Source organism: Andrena cerasifolii, chromosome 2 (assembly GCF_050908995.1).
Source record: "Andrena cerasifolii isolate SP2316 chromosome 2, iyAndCera1_principal, whole genome shotgun sequence".
NCBI classification, from domain to species: Eukaryota; Metazoa; Arthropoda; class Insecta; order Hymenoptera; family Andrenidae; genus Andrena; species Andrena cerasifolii.
This window is the reverse complement of record NC_135119.1, coordinates 10772407-10791040: the sequence shown is the minus strand read 5'-3', so window position 1 is coordinate 10791040 and position 18634 is coordinate 10772407. Positions and strand designations below refer to the sequence as shown.

Here is an 18634-nt window from a genome sequence, read left to right as displayed (position 1 = left end):
TGTTATCGGGGCACATATCACAGCATTGTTTCAGATTTTTAAATTGAAAAACTAAGCTGTGAAAATTAAAAAACGCCAAAAAATGCTGAAAAATGCCGATTGCGTATCGAAGCAGTCTTGGCACTATAATTATATTTTTACTGTAAGTACGTATCATCGTTACTATTGTCCTGAATTTTTTCCAGATTTTTCAATTTGTTGCTCCGCAGTTAAAACAAATTAAAAACCGACTTTCTCGTCGTTTTTTCCGTGTCAGAGTAACTTATACGTCGAATTGCCTCATGAAATAAGTGTTTTATGCGATCCTCAATGTTTGCACGTACAGCAGAACATCGTAGGAATTAAAGAAACTGAAAAAACCGAAGCATTTGAAACTATTTGACCATCTTAACCGGCTAAACCCTTTCGTAAATAATTGAAAGTCAGGGAACTTCCCTCTCTCCCCTGATAGCTCTGATTTTTGGCACTTGCAGTGTTTTCCACAAGGACCCTTCAATTTCAAAAGAATCAGTGTACTCTGTTAGTTTCATTAATAAACCAAGTGACAGCTTCGAAAACGGCTCCCAAGGCAGTGAAAAGAATTATTGACGCACGGTGCAATGATTTATTCGCGGCTCACTTTCATTGCCCGTTTATCGATTCGATCGACGGCCTTCCAGTATATTTCCCAAGCAGCCCGGCGCGTAATTACAGCGAGCTGGTGAAAAAAAAAAGGGATCTCTGCTCAGGATACCGTAAATCTCGTTTCCTCGGCTCTTTCCCCGACACGTTGACGTCATTCTTTAACACGCGTGCAACCGTGTCCACCGTTGCGCCCCGAGTACCGCAAGCGCCCCAGAGAGAGATCGGTGAAAATCGTCGATTTTTCCCGGCGGCCCGAGGCTGGGCCCCGCTGAATCACGCGACCGCGGGCCGCCGCTTCCGCGCGGGATTAAACGGGGCGGCGGACGCCATCGGGTCTCCGGAGTGTCTTGTCTGTCCCCTCGTGAAAGTGGAAACGCTCGTTATCCAGCACTTTCCACGAGGAATTTTCTCCGTCTCCGCTTGAGGAACTACTTGCTGCTCGTCCCACCGGAAATAATGGGAGCGCGAACGAGGAAAAAGTAGCGCGCGCCGCGCGGCCGAGAGAGGGATCAATCTCCCAGGCCTCGCCTCCGACTAGTTTCACAGGCGTTTTGTGGGCGATTCTTGAGCCGCTGTTGTGTGAAAAATGACTTAAGAGCCGGGAACCTAGATCCCGCGAGGGAATACTGAGCTGCAGGCTCAGGTAAAAAGCTTCTGAATTCTTTGAGCGCGCGCCGAAAATTTATAAATAATGTTTATCAAATGCTCGATTTATCGGATTGCTGAGGTGCTGGGTAGTTTTTGATACGAAGGGAAATTAATGGGAAGTTAGTCGGCGCGAAATTTTATTGGGACGAGTTTAAGAATGAATTTGAGCCGGTTATTTTGAAAGCGGCGTAAGTCCATTTATGTTCGAATCGAGATATCGAAGGGTTTGCGTTGGATTAAATTTAGAAATATGGGTAACAGATAATATAGTGGTTTCCAAGGGTGTCAAATTTATCATCCCAATTAGCATAGTTAAGATTATTTAAGAAATAATACGCGTTTGATGGGTATGAATGGACTTACGCCACTTTCAAAACAAACGGCTCATTTATACGATTTTATAAGAATGAACTGATAAATTTATATGCCTTACGTATTGTCGTATAGTAATAGCGAGTGGAAAATATTTTAGTACGTCTAACCATGTGAATATTATTTTAGATTAATATACAGATGTCAATGGTGTCGCCTGTAAATCATTGATGTGTGATTGAGACCATAGAATATTCAAATTTTAACGTAGTTAGCTCGGTGCAGTTATACTTTAAACATTTGAAATAATGGCAGAGAAAGTTCCATTATCCTCGCGATTACAAGATTCCTCAAAGAAATGAAAAGTAAAGTAGGTTTATAAAAGTCGAGGGACTTAGCATAATTAGAGAGATAAGAAAATTGGGGTAGAAAAAACATACAAGATAAGATAGTGGTGTTAACCCTTACACCGAATTTGAAACGTGCCACGAATAAGTAAAGGGTGAGATTAACCCAATATCATATGTTAACAAGAAACGGGGATGCGAAAATACAACTCGGTTCATTTAATTATTAGGGTTTACTGTTTCAAGAACTTATTAAATTGCTACAGTGAAAAAAAATTAAAATAATAAAATTAATAAAATTATTATTTATTATTGACGGTTATTTGTAAATATGAAGAAGCTTCGGTCGAAATAATACACTAGTAAAGGAGGAGTGAAGATTTGTGATGACTCGAATTCGGTTAAAAATGCCCTAATATCCGTACAAGGATAAAGAAAAGCGAGATTGAACATCGCCCCGATACTAGATCGCCAGAGACCTCGAAACTAGTGCACGCGCTGCGGAGGGGGCTCTAGCTCCGCCCACTTTCCCGCTTCCCTTTAAAGAAGCTGCTCTATGAATACTATCACAGTCAAATCAACTATTTACAACCCAGCCTCATAATATACAACCTCCTTTCTAGAAATCCTTCGACTTCCCCCAAAATAACACCCTCCTTTACAGCCTCCCATAACCAGAAAAGCAAGTGGAGAATCGTTCGAAACTCCTTTGCAAAGGCACCGAGATCCCTCTCCGTTGACCTTGAATGGTACCTGCGCCCGACGCTCACGAATCGACGAGGATCGACCAGTTAAGAGGACGTGTCTGTCCATGATCGGAGGAGAAAGCGAGAGATCCTTGCGACGCTTTTCTATGGGAGTCCCGCAGGAATCCGAGGCGTACGTGACGACGGCACGCAACCGGGGATTACTGGTCCGGCGGGGTGGCGAAAGGACGAACGATCCTGTCCTTTTACCGGCACCTTTCCGCCCCCGCGATTGTTCCAGCCACGCCGCCGGCAGATCCAACCCCGCGTGACGGAGGGTGCGCGCGTGAGCGAGAAAAAAGTCAGGCGTCGCGACGAGATCCTCCGGATCCCATTCATCGATTGTGCGCACGCGGGCGGGCATCCGTCAGGGGCATTTCGAAATTCTGGGAATTCGAGTGCTGGGAGTTCTTCCGGGGACCGTTTCGGTTCCACGCGGCGTCGATATTAAAACGTTAACAATCGAACGGTGGCCGGCTGGAGCGATCGCATTGCGGTCGGTGGCTGGGCCTGTTTTTGGGCCTTGGGCCCTGTCGTGTCGGTCCCAGTATATCGATGGCTTACTGCACAAATATTGCATGTCCATTTTTAGCGCTTTTTTGGGAGGGGGGAAAGAGATTTGAAAGTGCAAGGGCGCTTTATAATTAAAGAAATATACAATTTCACAAAAAGTGGACACACAATATTTGTGCAATTTTATTATCGATAACTGAGGTTTTCTTTAGCAGTGTTTATTATTGCGTAAGTGGGCCTTATGCTTGGGTAAAAAAGGCCCCCAGCCACGAAGGATTTAATTAGAGCGATCGCACGGAAGTCGATGGCTGGGTCAGTTTTGAGTCTATTAAGTATTCTGTTACTTGTGGGAAAAACTTTAGAAAAATAATATTTACTTTTCTACTGCAGTGGGTTACTATACGCATTTTAAGTGATTAAAATGTGTACTCTTTTTAGGGGGAACAGTAGAGAAGTGATTTTTTTTTATTTCTGGAGTTTTTATTGCTACTGTTACGCTTGGTGACTTCACGCTTGGGTCTAAAAAGGCCCCTCTACCGTGGCCGAGGGTTAAATGGCGGCTGCTGGGTGTAAGGTGCGCCTTTGTGCAAGCATGAACCGATGTTTAGGGGTTGTGAAGATGGGGTTATAGTGACTCGTGATTATTTGCATGTTTCTTTGGAAACTGTGTACTATACATCGTCTTCTGAATTTTGCATATCATCTCTAATGACAATTTGGGGACACTTAGGAGTTTCTAATATCAGTCTGGGATTAATGTAACTCATTTTGGCTTTCGATGCAACTTTGTACTCTATAAATAGTATGAACACTTCGACACCCTATCCTCTGCGTCTTCATTGAACTTTTCCAAACCTTGGCTCACTCTATCATCCCTCTAGCTACTTCCAAAAATCCTTCCTTGGTTCCAGTTCATTACTATTAGGTTGGCAAGGATGAAATTTGTAGTTAAGAATATTGCCAACTTTAACAGCTTATTATTTTACATTGCCTTAATATTTCACCGTTCTGTTTCTTTTTTGGTTAGAAAGTTACATATCTCGCCTGTTTAAAGAAACCATTGTAAGCGCTACAAAATATTAAAAAAAAAATTTTAAAATTAATTTTGTTGAAAATGGAACGGTCGGAAATTCGCACTATTATGAAGTATGAGTTCTTGCGTGGAACTAAGGCATCGCAGACCGCGCGAAACATTAATAGTGTATTTGGCTCTAGCGTTACTACAGAGCAGACGGTATCAAATTGGTTCTCCAAATTTCGTACAGGTAACTTTGACCTCGCAAATGAGCCACGCGGTCGCCCACAATCGAAGGTCTATAACGACGAACTAAAGGTCACCGTTGAGTCTGACCCACCTCAGAGTGCCTATGAATTATCGTTGAAATTCGGTGTTAGCAAACGAACAATATTAACGCATTTAGCTCAAATCGGTAAAGTGAAAAAGTCCACGTGAACTGACAAGGAGAGTATTTTAGGTGTCCGCCTTCGATCATTTTTATTTTTGGATATGTTACAGAGTACCGAAAAATAAGAAGCACGTGTTTTTTTATTTTTCCCCGTTTTCATATTTGGGGGGTGAAAGCTGCGTTCAAAGTTAGAGTTGAAAAATCATTTCTGAAAAATCATTATATTTATTATTAAGTTATCAGCCAACTTTGCCTGTTTTTCTACAAATTTCATCCTCGACGACCTGATATTTTAAAAACAAGATATCTCTCAGCTAGTACACAACTATCCACTTTCAACTCCCATCTTTAACTATTCACAGCTTCCAATACAATTGCAATTCCTGCATTGCAGGATCTTCATACTTTGCGAAATGAAAGTTTATTAAACGAGCTATTTAGAGGTTCGCTGTTCTGCCTAGTGCATAAGGCAGCAGCGTTCGGATCACCAGCTTTGTGATTAGTCAGCTGGATGGTGAAAAGCGGGAAATCGTGACCCCTGGGGATTTTGATTTCACGATTTAATGGTTCCTTGTGCTTTCTAGAAAGGTACTCGTTCGTCTCAGCTGGCACGTCTCGGCCGTGTCGGTTGGTCGCGAGTATTTTCGTCTAATATGTCAGACTTAGTCGTATTTACCGAAGGTGTGTCTCATTACGTAAGATTTCGAGGCGTCCCTGCGGTGATGAAGTTCCAGGCATAGCGCTGGCATGTCGCAATCGTTCTATCGTGAGATAATTCTGTTTCTCCCGAAGCGTCGATTCGAAGGAGCTTATCTTATCGGCGACTCGCCATTGTCGATTTTAATCTAGCCATAATTGGTGCGTGGAATCTTTGCGCTTAGCTGGCTATAGTCTGCTGACTGCGAGTAGAAATCGGGGAATATTTGACGAATTTCTCGTGGGGTGGATTTTTCAAGTTTCAAAGGGTTCTTAAATTTCTTACGAAACTTTTCATTCGTATTCCCTAGAAATCTTTAATTCGAAAATTTCGCCTGAAAAATTCTAAGTTTATGCATGTATTTGGAGATCCTGAGTTTCTTTTGATTTTCCAAGTTTCCTTTGGAATTCTAAATTTCGCCTAAAATCCTAAGTTCCCTCGAAAATACAACGTTTCCACCGAAATTCCAAGTTTCCTTGAAAATCCAAAATTTCCTTTGAGATCCCAAATTTCTTCCAAAATCCCAATTTTCTCGAGCACCTTAAATTTGCCCCTGAAAATCCTACAACCCCTCTTCGATCCTCCACCGCGAAACCCATTAGCAGAGCTGCGTTCGCACAGAAGGGAAATATCGGAAAAAACGTCAGCCTTAATGGCCGGCAGCAATGACTTTACAGGGCTGTAAATCATCCTGCATCCACCATTACAAACGCCGTCTCGAAGATACGGAATCATACTTAACCCAGGTATAAACACACTAGTACCTGAGCCTGCAAACATTGACATCCGCTGATTATCAGTGAAGGCAACACTAAAACGTACTTAAAGTCTATTACAATTTGCAGTACCCCAACATTCGTGCATTAACTTAAAACGAAGAAATCAGCTGTTTCTACGACCATTTCGTAGTCAAAGAAGCTCCAACACTGCCATATATTTGTCTAAACCCTATTGCTACGAACTTTTACTCGCCGTATCCGTCATCTACGCTGACAAATCCACCCCTCTATCTACCCCAGACTCTAGAATACACTTTCCACTTATTAAATTATAATACTTTTGTATCTCGCCACAATTCAAATTTTCTCCTCCTCCATTTCTCTATTCCTCCCAAGGAATCCCTCGATTTAGATATATTTCCATCTCCCACAACTTCTCAAGCCACGCGTAAATGCTCCCAGTAGCAGGAGAAACGCACAAGGTGCTGGCCAACGATATTAACTTTTCCAACTCGAGTGAGAACACTCCGCCGCGTGCGGAAACCGTCCAGCCCTATTCTGCAACCGTGCTCCCCGAACGCCCATTGGCGTTTCACGCACGGGGCAGATGATCGCGTGTATAAGTTTCTATGGCGAAGGGGTTCGAAAGAAACAGAATCGTGTGGCGTACTTACAAACAATTGTAGAGGAGGGAATCGACGATTTTGACGGTGAAACATGTGGCACCGTTCAGACAGTACCATTCCGCATAATCCGGTGGACACGTGTACATGTGGAATGTGATATTCGGTCGAGGCGTCGGCGTCGGTGGCCGCGGCTTCGGCGTCGACCGCGATGAACAGGCGTCTGTGGACAGATATCAGGAGAAATTAGAATACAAACATCAACTGCCGACTACTACGCTTCCATTAACTGGCCCAGAAATGGCCATAGTTGGCTGTGCAACAGAGTCTCGATAATCCGAATTCCTGTTTTCAACGAGTTTCCTCACTCACAAAGTCCCCTGAAACGTCTGCGTTTAAATAAAAATTCTCTAATGCTTTCAGCCATTTTGGGCCTTAACTTCGGATTATCGAGTCTCCACAGTAAACAGAGCGTACAAAGACTTTCCAAGTAATTAATATTCAAACCAGTTAATATTCAGGCCCAATCAAATACTGAGACACCTTTCATCCCTCGATAAACTACCTACGCTTCCAGAAATTCATACCCAAATATCCCATTCTTCCAAAAAAAAGGTTCAACGACTCCAAAAATCCTCGACAATTTGATTTCAATCGTTTTCAAAGTGAATGTTTCGGATCCACGGGAAACAGCGTGGAACGTTAACCGCGGAAAAATCGACCTTGCCCCCCCCCCCTTCGAGGGACATTGAACAGGGACCCCCATTGTTCGCGCGGAATCACAATCGTCCTGTTAACCGTGGATCAATGGCGGTGGCTGGGCGAGAAAGCGGCGACGTCGGCGAATTTACTCGATTAAGTTGTGTAACGACTAAAGGCCAACCATCGTTTATCCCATTAACGGCACGGGGGAAGAGGAACTGTCGAATGGGCCCCGCTTTAGAAATACCGAACTGGCTTCCAGGCCTCGCTCGGCACAAAGGGCCACCGTATTTAGGGGCTGGGCCCAAGTGCTCCTGCTCGATTCCACCCCCCCTTCCTCCACCTTCAAAAGCTGGGACCACCTAAAAAACTTAACTTTGGAAACCGTTCTTTTTGGTGTCCAATTTTTTTGCTAGCTTCGTGTGGAAGGATTCACTGCTAATTTTGACGGTTTTTGGATTTTTCCGAGACAAATTATTTTTTCTGAATTTCCCTACGTACTTCACTAGATTCAGGCATGTAGAAAATAAAACTTTTTGATTTTTTTTTCTAGGTCAAACGGTATAGCCGTGAGATTGAACACCGTGGAAAACGTCGCTCCTTAAAATCTTGCGTATCACGGCTCTACCGCCGCCATTTTGTAAAAGAAAAAAATACGATTTCTTCCGGCGAGAGTTGTACAATAACAGGCTTAATATTAAATTTTCTGTTTGTTTCATTATCTTCCTAAAAAAAAAATGTCGAAAGTGACTGCAATTTTTCTCCATCCAAGGTGGCCTAACCCCTTAATCTCTCATTCCCAATAACCGATCGAGCGTCCCTTAGCCGGCCCAGATCGGGGCAAGTGGTTTCCTCCAATGCTCAAGACCCAGCCGCGTAAAAAGGGCCCGCAGGCATCCCAGAAATCCGTGATCCTGCGGCAAATCGAACATTCCACCGTGTATGACACGAAGCTCGGGGACACCAGCAGCACATGCTGCGCGCAATGGCGGTAGGAGCGAGGTGCAGCGGCGCGCTCCTCGCGTTCCAGTGTGCACAGGGCTGCGGGAGCACGTTGCATCCGCCCGTCTAAGGGCCTCCTCTATCTGTCACCTGTTATAATTCTGCAATCTGCCGCGCAGACACGACAATGTCTGCGCGTGCCTGGCCGGCGAGCCTCGCGACCAAACATCCACCTTCTGGGGAAAAGGCGAAACCGTGAAAATGGACAATCTTCAAGCTGGGCGGTGATGAATTTTTGCAAAATAGGGGGAATAATCATCGAAGATTATAATTGCTTTTGGTGAAATTGAGTTGGTGGACGGTGGCCGTGCGGGAACCGCCGATGGGCGTTCGAAGAGCGTGGCGAGGGAACGTAAGTGGAGGAGACCCGCACGCGGCGGACGTTCTGCGTTTCGATCTCTGCTATTAAGGTTTTAATGTGTTTTTGTCGAAAGCACAGAGGTGGAACAACCCTTTTGGAAGGGGACCTCAGTTTTGATGAAACGTTGAGCTAATGAATGGACCCTCAAGGTGTGCAACTTTTTGAAAAAAAATTTCTTTGTAATACCTCCGCGCAAACTTGCCACTTTTTATTACCATCATTTATATTTTGGTAATGGTCGAGTGGATGCAAGATACAAAAGAAAGAAATGCCCCTCGTGGACGGAACTCGCGTACAGTTTTTATTTTTATTATTATTTTTTTTTTTTGAAAATTGTTACTGTTCGGTGGGACGAGCCGCTGGGGCGTTGAACTGAGCGCAACAGCCTGTCATTTGGAGAAATTTGCAGGGTTGCAATTCCCGCGGATCGTTATTAGCAAGTTGCATTCTTTTCCCTCCCCTTCTGTCGTCCAATGGCACCTTCGCTCCCTTTCGAGAGGGATTCGCAGGTTTTGAATACCATGTGTTCAAAATCGAGCAATTTGCGCGCGGTATGTGTTGCACCGATGCACGCGTTGCACTGTCGCAATCTGTCGCCACGCGCGCGATCAATTGGGATCGGGTTTTACGTGCCAGGGACAATGGGGATCGGTTTGTGTATGGCTTGGAAAGAGCGTCGATTCATCTCGAAGCAATTGGAGTGTTTTTTTTTCAGCCGAATCTACTGGAATTTTGAATATAAGCGAGGCTTCACTGAGAGACAGTTACGAGGAAGTTAACGTGAGCAGTTGGAATTTTAAAAATACTTTTGAATGAAATAAAATACTTTTGAATGAAATAAAATACTTTTGAATGAAATAAAATACTTTTGAATGAAATAAAATACTTTTGAATGAAATAAAATACTTTTGAATGAAATAACATACTTTTGAATGAAATAAAATACTTTTGAATGAAATAAAATACTTTTGAATAAAATAAAATACTTTTGAATGAAATAAAATACTTTTGCAATGTGATGCTAATATAACGAATTTTTGAAGAATTAATTGGGAGTGGCTAATTAGAATTCTTGAGGAATTTCGAAGTGGAGTGGTGGTTGGAGCTGTGGGTACTTGAATTTGGTAGTTTTTAATTTAGAGATTTAATTGAAGGGTGGTATAGGGTGGCAGATATATGTGGGGATGTTTGAGTTGAATTTTAGGAAATTGAATTGTGCAGAAGGTAGTGAATTTAGAATTTAAGATTCTTGGTTTTTATGGCGAGATAGAATTCTGCTCTGTGGTAAGTATTTCCATGGGCGCTGAGAAATTTAGGCAGGAGAGGGGTTAAAATCGTACGAAACTCTGAAAACGAGGATACACATTAACTGGACTCCAAAAAACTTGAAATAAGTCAAGAAATTAAGGTTTTAAGGAACTGAAAATTCAAAGCGCTCAATTCCACGTTTTTCTTACGAGAAACAGTTTGTTTTCGCGTTAAACAAGAGCAACACGCTACACGAGGACCCAATTTTCAATTTCTGTCTATTTAAAAAAGTATCACAGATTGTTTGACTCAAGTTCGAACGAGGAAAAGTAGAAGCCACACAAAATGGCGATTCTTTCCATGAAACGCAACTCAGAATAATCAACTATGTACACAGAAAACCAGCTTCTCAAAGTCTACCACGCGAAGAGCACCACTGGTCACAATATTCACTGAACAAAAATGCACCACTGTCTTAACTACTCAATTCAGTGAATTCTGTGTGGAAGGAACATAGCACGATACTTCAAGCACCTTCAAAACATTATGTACATAACTCCTTAGCTCCATTTCCATCAGCTCAAACACCTTCAACTATAGTATAATAGCTGGGAGAGGTATGTAAACTCTGTGGATCAATGTAAACGTGTTCAAATCTCGGCACAAACAAACTCACTTTGAACAGCGGATAGTTTCATAGCACATCTTTAGTATAATTCTTAATTACACCCCTATGCACCTCAAAATAAGCTTCCGCATTACATCCTGATCATAATTACACCATATCTACCTCAAAATAAGCTTGCAAATTACATTCTGATTACAATTACACCCTATGCACCACAGAATAAGCTCTCACCTTACATCTGAATCATAATTACACCATATGCTCCTCAAACTAAGCTTCCGCATTACATTCTAATCACAATTACACCCTATGCACCTCAAAGTAAGTTTCCACATTACATCCTGATCACAATTACACTCTATATATCACAAAATATGCTCCGACATTACACCCTGATCATAATAATTACACTTTATGCACCTGAAACTAAGCATCCACATTGCATCCTGATCACAATTACACCGTTTTCATCTCAAACTAAGTTTCCACATTACATCCTGATCAAAATTACACCCTATACACCCCAAAATAATGTTCCACAATTCATTCTGATTACAATTACACACTATGCACCTCAAAGTAAGTTTCCACGTTACATCCTGATCACAATTACACCCTACGCACCTCAAAGTAAGCTGCCACATTACATCCTGATTATAATTACACCCTGATCAAGCTTCCACATTACATCCTGATCACAATTACACCGTATTCACCTCAAAGTAAGCTCCCACATTACATCCTAATTATAATTACACCCTGATCAAGCTTCCATATTACATCCTGATCACAATTACACCGTATTCACCTCAAAGTAAGCTCCCACATTACATCCTGATTATAATTACACCCTGATCAAGCTTCCACATTACATCCTGATCACAATTACACCGTATTCACCTCAAAGTAAGCTTCCACATTACATCCTGATAAAAAATTACACCCTATACACCTCAAAATAATGTCCCACATTTCATCCTGATTACAATTACACACTACGCACCTCAAAGTAAGCTTCCACATTACATCCTGATAAAAAATTACACCCTATACACCTCAAAATAATGTCCCACATTTCATCCTGATTACAATTACACACTACGCACCTCAAAGTAAGTTTCCACATTACATCCTGATTATAATTACACCCTAACCAAGCTTCCACAACACATCCTCATCATAATTACACCCTATGCACTTCGAAATAATCTCTCACGTTACACCCTCGTCATAATTACACCCTATGCACCTCAAAATAATTTCCCACATTACATCCCCATCGTAATTACACTCCTATACACCTGAAAATAATCTTCCACGTTACATCCTGACCTCTGTCTGCTCTAAAACTCTCCTCTGTCCAACAAATCTCACAAGCAACAAATAACACGTCCACTGTGATATTCAGCTTAGGTCGAACCGCACCCAGCACCCTCGGGTCAATTTAACCCCTACACCTTTTCCAGAGTAGAGGACTCTCTCTACTCAGCACTGAACCTCTACACCGTCGTCACTGAACTTGCTCCATCCACAGTGGCGCACAGAATAGAGCAACTATCCGCGCGAATATAAAACGCTGGTCCACTAACCTGCTATGCCGAACAGCGTGTAGGAGAGTATGAGCAGAGTGGCGAGGTAGGGCGGGATCCTGCATCCTCTCGTCATGGCAGTGACGGTGGCAGGGTTGTGATCGTGGACGGCGGCGGTGGTAGCATCCGCGTGGTGGGCGTCGTTTGGGGACAGGCGATCCACGGCGGCGTCGTCGTCCCGGTCGCAGGGCGGCCTGTCGTCCCGCAGTCTCTGGTGAAGGTGGCGGAGATGCCGGTGGTGGTGGTAGTGGTGGTGATGGATATGGTGGAGCTGGTGCATGTCCCGGTGAGGAGCGACGGCGGGCTGGGCCTTGCACGAAGCCTCATCGTCGGCCTCCCCGTCGACGACGCGCTGCTCGCTGGCCCCTTCTGAGCCGTCCCTTCGCTGGTGACACCTACGTCGGTGGTGCGGCTGCTGTTGCTGTTGCTGCGCGGGCCGATGGCCGTGGCAACGGCGGACGAGTCGTAGGTGGTGAGGACGGTGGTGGTAGTTGGTGGTACTGCTGTCGCTGCAGCAGACCTCGCCATCCGCCACCGGTGAACTGACAAGCTCCCCGATCGGGCTGGCCGCGACAGCCTCGCATCCTCCTGCTCCCCTTCCAACGGCACCAGGCTCGGCTGGGCCTCCCACCCCCGCTGCCTCCTCTGTTCCTTCAACGGCACGAGCTCCACCACCTGGCCCGGAGCTACGGCGCACGTGCCGCCGCCTCCCTGTAACCAAATATCCGACCAGACCCCGGCCGTTTACAGTGTGTTTTATCTCGACGGCTCTCCGCTTCATCTAGCCGGCTGATCCACGTACGGATGTGTGCAACCGTGTACATGGGCCGTGCCTCGGCGGAGATACGTGTAAGTGTGTGCGCGGTGATGATGATAATGTGGGCTTTATTGCGTGCATGAGGAAACGTGAGGAAAATGCAAGGTAGAGGGCGAGGGAGGGGTGCAGGTTTTTCGGTGGCAGTGGGGGGGGGGGGGGGTGAAGCAGAAACGGGCAAAATCTTTGCCTGAAGAAGAATTTTAAATAACGATTGAAAGGTAAAAAATTGTGTTCGTTGTTTGAAAGTTTTATTCGGATAAAGATTTTGCCCATCTCTGGGCAAATTATTTTGGAACGGTGAGTTTAGAAATTTGTGGGCAAATCTTATTTATCATTTCTGTCATCCAGGTCACAGTTTAAAATTTTAAACTTCCTTTTCACCACTGCTACTGTATCTCTCTCTCTCTCTCTCTCTCTCTCTCTCTCTCTCTCTCTCTCTCTCTATATATATATATATATATATATATATATATATATATACACAGAGGGAGAGAGAGAGAGAGAGAGGGGGGTAAACGCGTTGTCTTGGGGGTAAGTAGTAGAACGCGCGCGCGCGTGTGCACGCAACGTGGCAAGCGGCCACGCGCGACTCCACCCTGCGGGCCCACTGGCGTTCAGAGGCATGGATGCGTTTTTGCGGCGCTGCAGGCACGCGACGCGTGAAATTTTTGGCGACTCGTATGTCGGGGAATTTCTGTGGAGGTGGACTGTGATGAGTAATGGGGGGTGGCCGACGGGGGGATGGTTTTCGGGAATTTGGGGTATTGGGTTAGGCGCCTAAAGTGGGAGTGGGAGTTTAGGGAGCTGGAGAAGGATGTGGATAGTTTGAGATGGTTTTTGGAATTTTGTTTTTTTCTTTGTGTGGTATTTAGGTTCCGAGTGCGAGGATGTTTCTTTGTGGGGATGATTTTAGGGTTCCAGGAGCACAAGAGGATTGCGAACGATTTAATTAGAGGTAGAAGGATGAGGTAGGGGGATTTTGGGTGATTGGGGTAGGAAGAGACGATTTTGGGAATTTTAGGTTTTGGGATTTGGATGTTCAGAGGGAGATTCGAGTAATTTGACTGAGGTTTTATATGGAATTTTATAAGCAAGTGTTTCTCTATGTAAAAGTGGGATTAGAGGGCCTGGAATACAATTTTAAGTAAATCGTGCAATTGAATTTGTGCCAGGGGGGATTAAATAGGTCGATGAGTCGTTACACTTTAAGATAGTAAATTCCCCAGCAAAGTTAATGTTAGAATTTTGTACGATTACATATTTCTCCACAGAAACTGGAAAATATGTATCCCAATCGAAAGTTCCCGATTTAGAACGTCAGATTGCAGATTCACATTCAAGATTCCGGGAATTTATTGCGTCCCAATTACACCCCTCAATTCTCCAATAATGTGAATCAGATACTCAGCACTGATCAGGTACATTTTTCTCGAAACTGATAAGCTGTAGGAACAAAAGTAACGCTTCTTTGGCACGCTACTATGTAACTTTCACAAGTTTCTACGTTGTATTAAAAATAAAACGGAAGCGAAACGCGATATCGCGTCAACCTCTGCACACAATCGCAAGATATTAAATAATTACCCAACAATTAAGACAAAACGTCACAAATATAAATATAACTTCTAATCCCTGACTCTTTTCACTTCCACTTTCTACAACCGTACCAAACCGCACTCAAATCTACTGTATCCTTTCAGATACCACTAAAAAATGTAATAACTTCCACCCCTAATTTTTCAATTCTGTCAAAACCCTCTCAAATCCACTGTACCCCTTCAAAAATTCGACGAACCTTCCCAATTTCCACAATGCAACCAGAACCCCCACAAATTTACTGTACCCCTTCAAGTACCACACAAAAATTAAATAACCCACAACCCCTAATTGTTTCAATGCTATCAAAATCCCCTGAAAAATTCAATAACTTCCCCACCAATTTCCTCAGTTCCATCAAAACTCGTTGAAATCCACCGCACCCCCTCGAGCACCCCTGAAAAATTCGATAAACCCTCCGAAACAGACCTACCCGAAAAGGGACAATATCATCGCGCAAGCTGTGGATACAATGGCCGAGAGTCGAGAGCGGCGGTGGAAATCTCGCGAAAAACGGAAACGGGCCCCCGATAGGGCCCCGTGGCGCAACCTGATCCAATGATCGGGGGAGTAATCGTGGCAGATGGTTTCAACGGCGCACGGCGCAAAACAATTTCGTCTCGCGAGGCAAATATTTTACTTGCAAACAGGGCACAAAGGCCGCACGCGAGGGGGAGGGGCACGATGCTTCCTCGAGCCAGGAAAAGCCTGACACTTTGTGGAAACGCCGTCTGGCCCTTGCGAGGGCCCTCCGTCCACAAAGGTATCGTGGTTGCACTCTGTTTTCTGAACCACCCCCCTCGTGAAAAGGCGACAACCCTCGAAACCACGAACAATATTTACCCCCCGATATTTAAAACCACCTACGACCTCATAACCTCCCCCAAGTAACCAAAAATCACGCGAAAGTCGTGCATTAAAATATACCACGTCGTTCCTTGAACCTCCCTGCGCAAAGTGTATATTTCCCAAAATGATACAACACTCGGACGAATGTTTAAAAAAAATTACAGAGACTCGACTGCTGGAAGAGTGGCAAAACGTTGCTTAAAATGATTTCATTTTTTGAGACATTTCTGCAAGTGGTTCGGGGTTTCAAAAAAACCCAGTTTGTAGGGGAAGGTTCCTGAAATGCCGTGGTATTTTTTATTACAGAATAAGGAGTCTTGATATTCCGAAGAAATTGCACCCAATGAGATGTTTTCTAGAAAAGATTGTGTTTGCTGCCTAGTAATGATTCGTTCCTAAATTTGAGATTGCTTTTGAGCCCGTTTTCATTTTTAACATCGAGGCGGGATTTGGATCCTACGATGCACGTTCGTTCGCGCCGAGTCGCGCGAGATCCGAACCGGAATCGTTTTTCAGAGGACATTCCAGATTCCACGGCGACCTTGTCCCAGTAATGGCAGTGTCGTAAGCTGTCCACGATATCTCGAACGGCAGAGAGCAGGTTAATTGACCTGGATTTTTCTCTCGCTTCCTCGTGGAACCTCTAAATATACCCACGCTCCAGTAATAAACAAATTGAGACCGGTTCGAAGGCGCGACAAATACCAGAAGATTAAATCATTGCTCAAATCATAACTTAAAAGACGAATCATAATCAAACAAATCAATAGGTTGGTGTAAAAGGTCGTTCTCTATTGAACCAAAGTCATTATTAAAAACTAAAAATACTCGAGGGTGATTTGAAAACTTCGCGGCCTTAATGGAATATTTTGTAAACCAGAACGAGAATTTTTACCTGTGAAAATGTTAATGGAAAGAAAATTCTTAAATATCTATTAATATTTAAAAATTGTTGAGAAATTCTTAATTCTTACAAAGAAATTCTTAATAAATTCTTAATTCTTAAAAAGAAATTCTTAGAGAATTCTCAATTCTTAAATAGAAATTCTTAAAGAATTCTTAATTCTTAAAAAGAAATTCTTAGAGAATTCTTAATTCTTAAAAAGAAATTCTTAAAGAATTCTTAATTCTTACAAAGAAATTCTTAAAGAATTCTTAATTCTTAAAAAGAAATTCTTAAAGAATTCTTAATTCTTAAAAAGAAATTCTTAAAGAATTATTAATTCTTAAAAATAAATTCTTAAAAAATGATTAATCCTTAAGAATAATTCTTTAAAGAATTATTAATTCTTAGAGAATTATAAATTCTAAAAGAATAAATTAATTCTTAAAAAGTTAAAAATTATTATTAAATACTGAATTGATTATACTTAAACATTCTGAATACACTCCTTCTCTGCCAGACCGCGAGATTTTCAATTTTCAAATCACCCCCACAAATTTTTACTTTTTAATAATGACCAAATCGACTGTAGGTAAACTCATTCCAAAACATTTGCGTCGTATCAAAATCAGCAGTATTCTATATTGAAAACGATAAAGCATTATTTAAGTCAAAAAAAGAAATTTTCGATTTTTCTAAACCTCCAAAGTGGCCCAACCCCTTAATCAAAGTATTTTCCTTGGCTATCTCTGACCTTCCCCAATTTTCTGGTAAAAGTATGAGTAGCTATAAAGAGTTTAGCAGCAGTATCCAGCTGTTAGTCAAATGCAAATTTAAATCTGCTTTTCCTGTGCAATTTACATTTTTCGAGTCACGCCGGTATCAATGCCAATCGGGGCTTTTGCGATTCGCGTGGAATTCACGCTGGAAAATTAGCAATTAACGCCCGTGTAACGCAACAGTCCCCGCTGGCACTCTCCTTCGATTAGCATATTGAACGTGACACACTAAACTGACGTCTTTTGCGTCAAATGTGACGTCAATCGTCGCTGAACCGTTCTACTGCAGCACTTCTCGCTACGTGGGAAAATTAGCGACACGTTTTGCCAGTGACTCTCAGGAGGATATTGTCGGTGGGAGTAGCGGTGTGTCCTGAGTTTGCATGATAAAAAGATTGATTCACCCGAAACGGTGGCATTGAGGAGGAAGTCTTGCGGAAGGTGGCAGGAATGATTTCTATGGATGCAGTGTCTTCTTGGGGAACCGTGGTGCTTTGTACTTTGAGACAAAGCTGAAATTGGGCATAACATTAGTGAATAACAGTGAACTTGATTGCGATTGTTTTACGAATTTAGGATTTGTGAAAGCAAAGTGGTATCAATAATAGAAATAGAGTTTTGCTTTGTTCAGTACTTTTGAAATGAAAAGTGCTATAGGAGATGGGAATAGAGTTAGCTTTGTTGAGCAACTAGGAAGTCTCTTTAACCTTTTTTGGAGAGAGAGTAGAGGGAAGTTTCCGAAGCTATTTCAAAGGGACCTGAGAATCAATACAATGCAATAAAACAGAAGTGTTAGGACACCTACTCTGCGTGGAATAATTAATATTGAATAGCTCTTCCAAATTTTACATTATTCGGAATTTAAATTAAAAGCAGGGGGCAGTATTCGATCTGTGTCAAATACACATTTTCTGAAAGTACAGCAGGTGTCCTAATACTTAATACTTGTGAACAATAGTGTAATTCGTAATCATCACATCGACTCAAGAACCATTTCCACAGAAATTTCCACCATCCCTTAAAACCGAAAGCATTCCAGCCTTGGAGTTTTAAAAATATCAAAAGTCCCCTGCCTTTAACTTTTAAAACATCAAAAGTATTCAATTTTTAAGTATTAAAGGCTCCAGCCTTCAATTTTTAAAATATCAAAAGTCCCCCACCTTCAAATTTTAAAATATCAAAAGTCCCCAGCCTTTAACTTTTAAAATATCAAAAGTTCCCAGCCTTCAACTTTTAAAATATCAAAAGTTCCCAGCCTTTAACTTTTAAAACATCAAAAGTCCCCTGTCTTCAATTTTTAAGTATTAAAGGCTCCAGCCTTCAATTTTTAAAATATCAAAAGTCCCCCACCTTCAACTTTTAAAATATCAAAAGTCCCCCACCTTCAAATTTTAAAATATCAAAAGTCCCCAGCCTTCAAATTTTAAAATATCAAAAGTCCCCAGCCTTCAACTTTTAAAATATCAAAAGTCCCCTGCCTTCAACTTTTAAAATATCAAAAGTCCCCGTCTTTCAATTTTTAAAATATTAATTGGACTCCATATC

The 18634-nt window shown here is 42.6% G+C and overlaps 1 protein-coding gene across 1 annotated transcript in view; it reads right to left on the bottom strand.

The window, feature by feature from the left end:
• LOC143366449 (uncharacterized) overlaps positions 1–18634 on the bottom strand; it is a 79756-nt gene that overhangs the window by 9308 nt on the left and 51814 nt on the right. The window contains exons 2-3 of the mRNA XM_076807545.1: positions 12166–12876; positions 6687–6858 (exon numbers count right to left, since the gene is read on the bottom strand). Of these exons, the coding sequence (XP_076663660.1) occupies positions 6687–6858; positions 12166–12876 (883 nt within the window). The remainder of the gene's footprint in view (positions 1–6686; positions 6859–12165; positions 12877–18634) is intronic.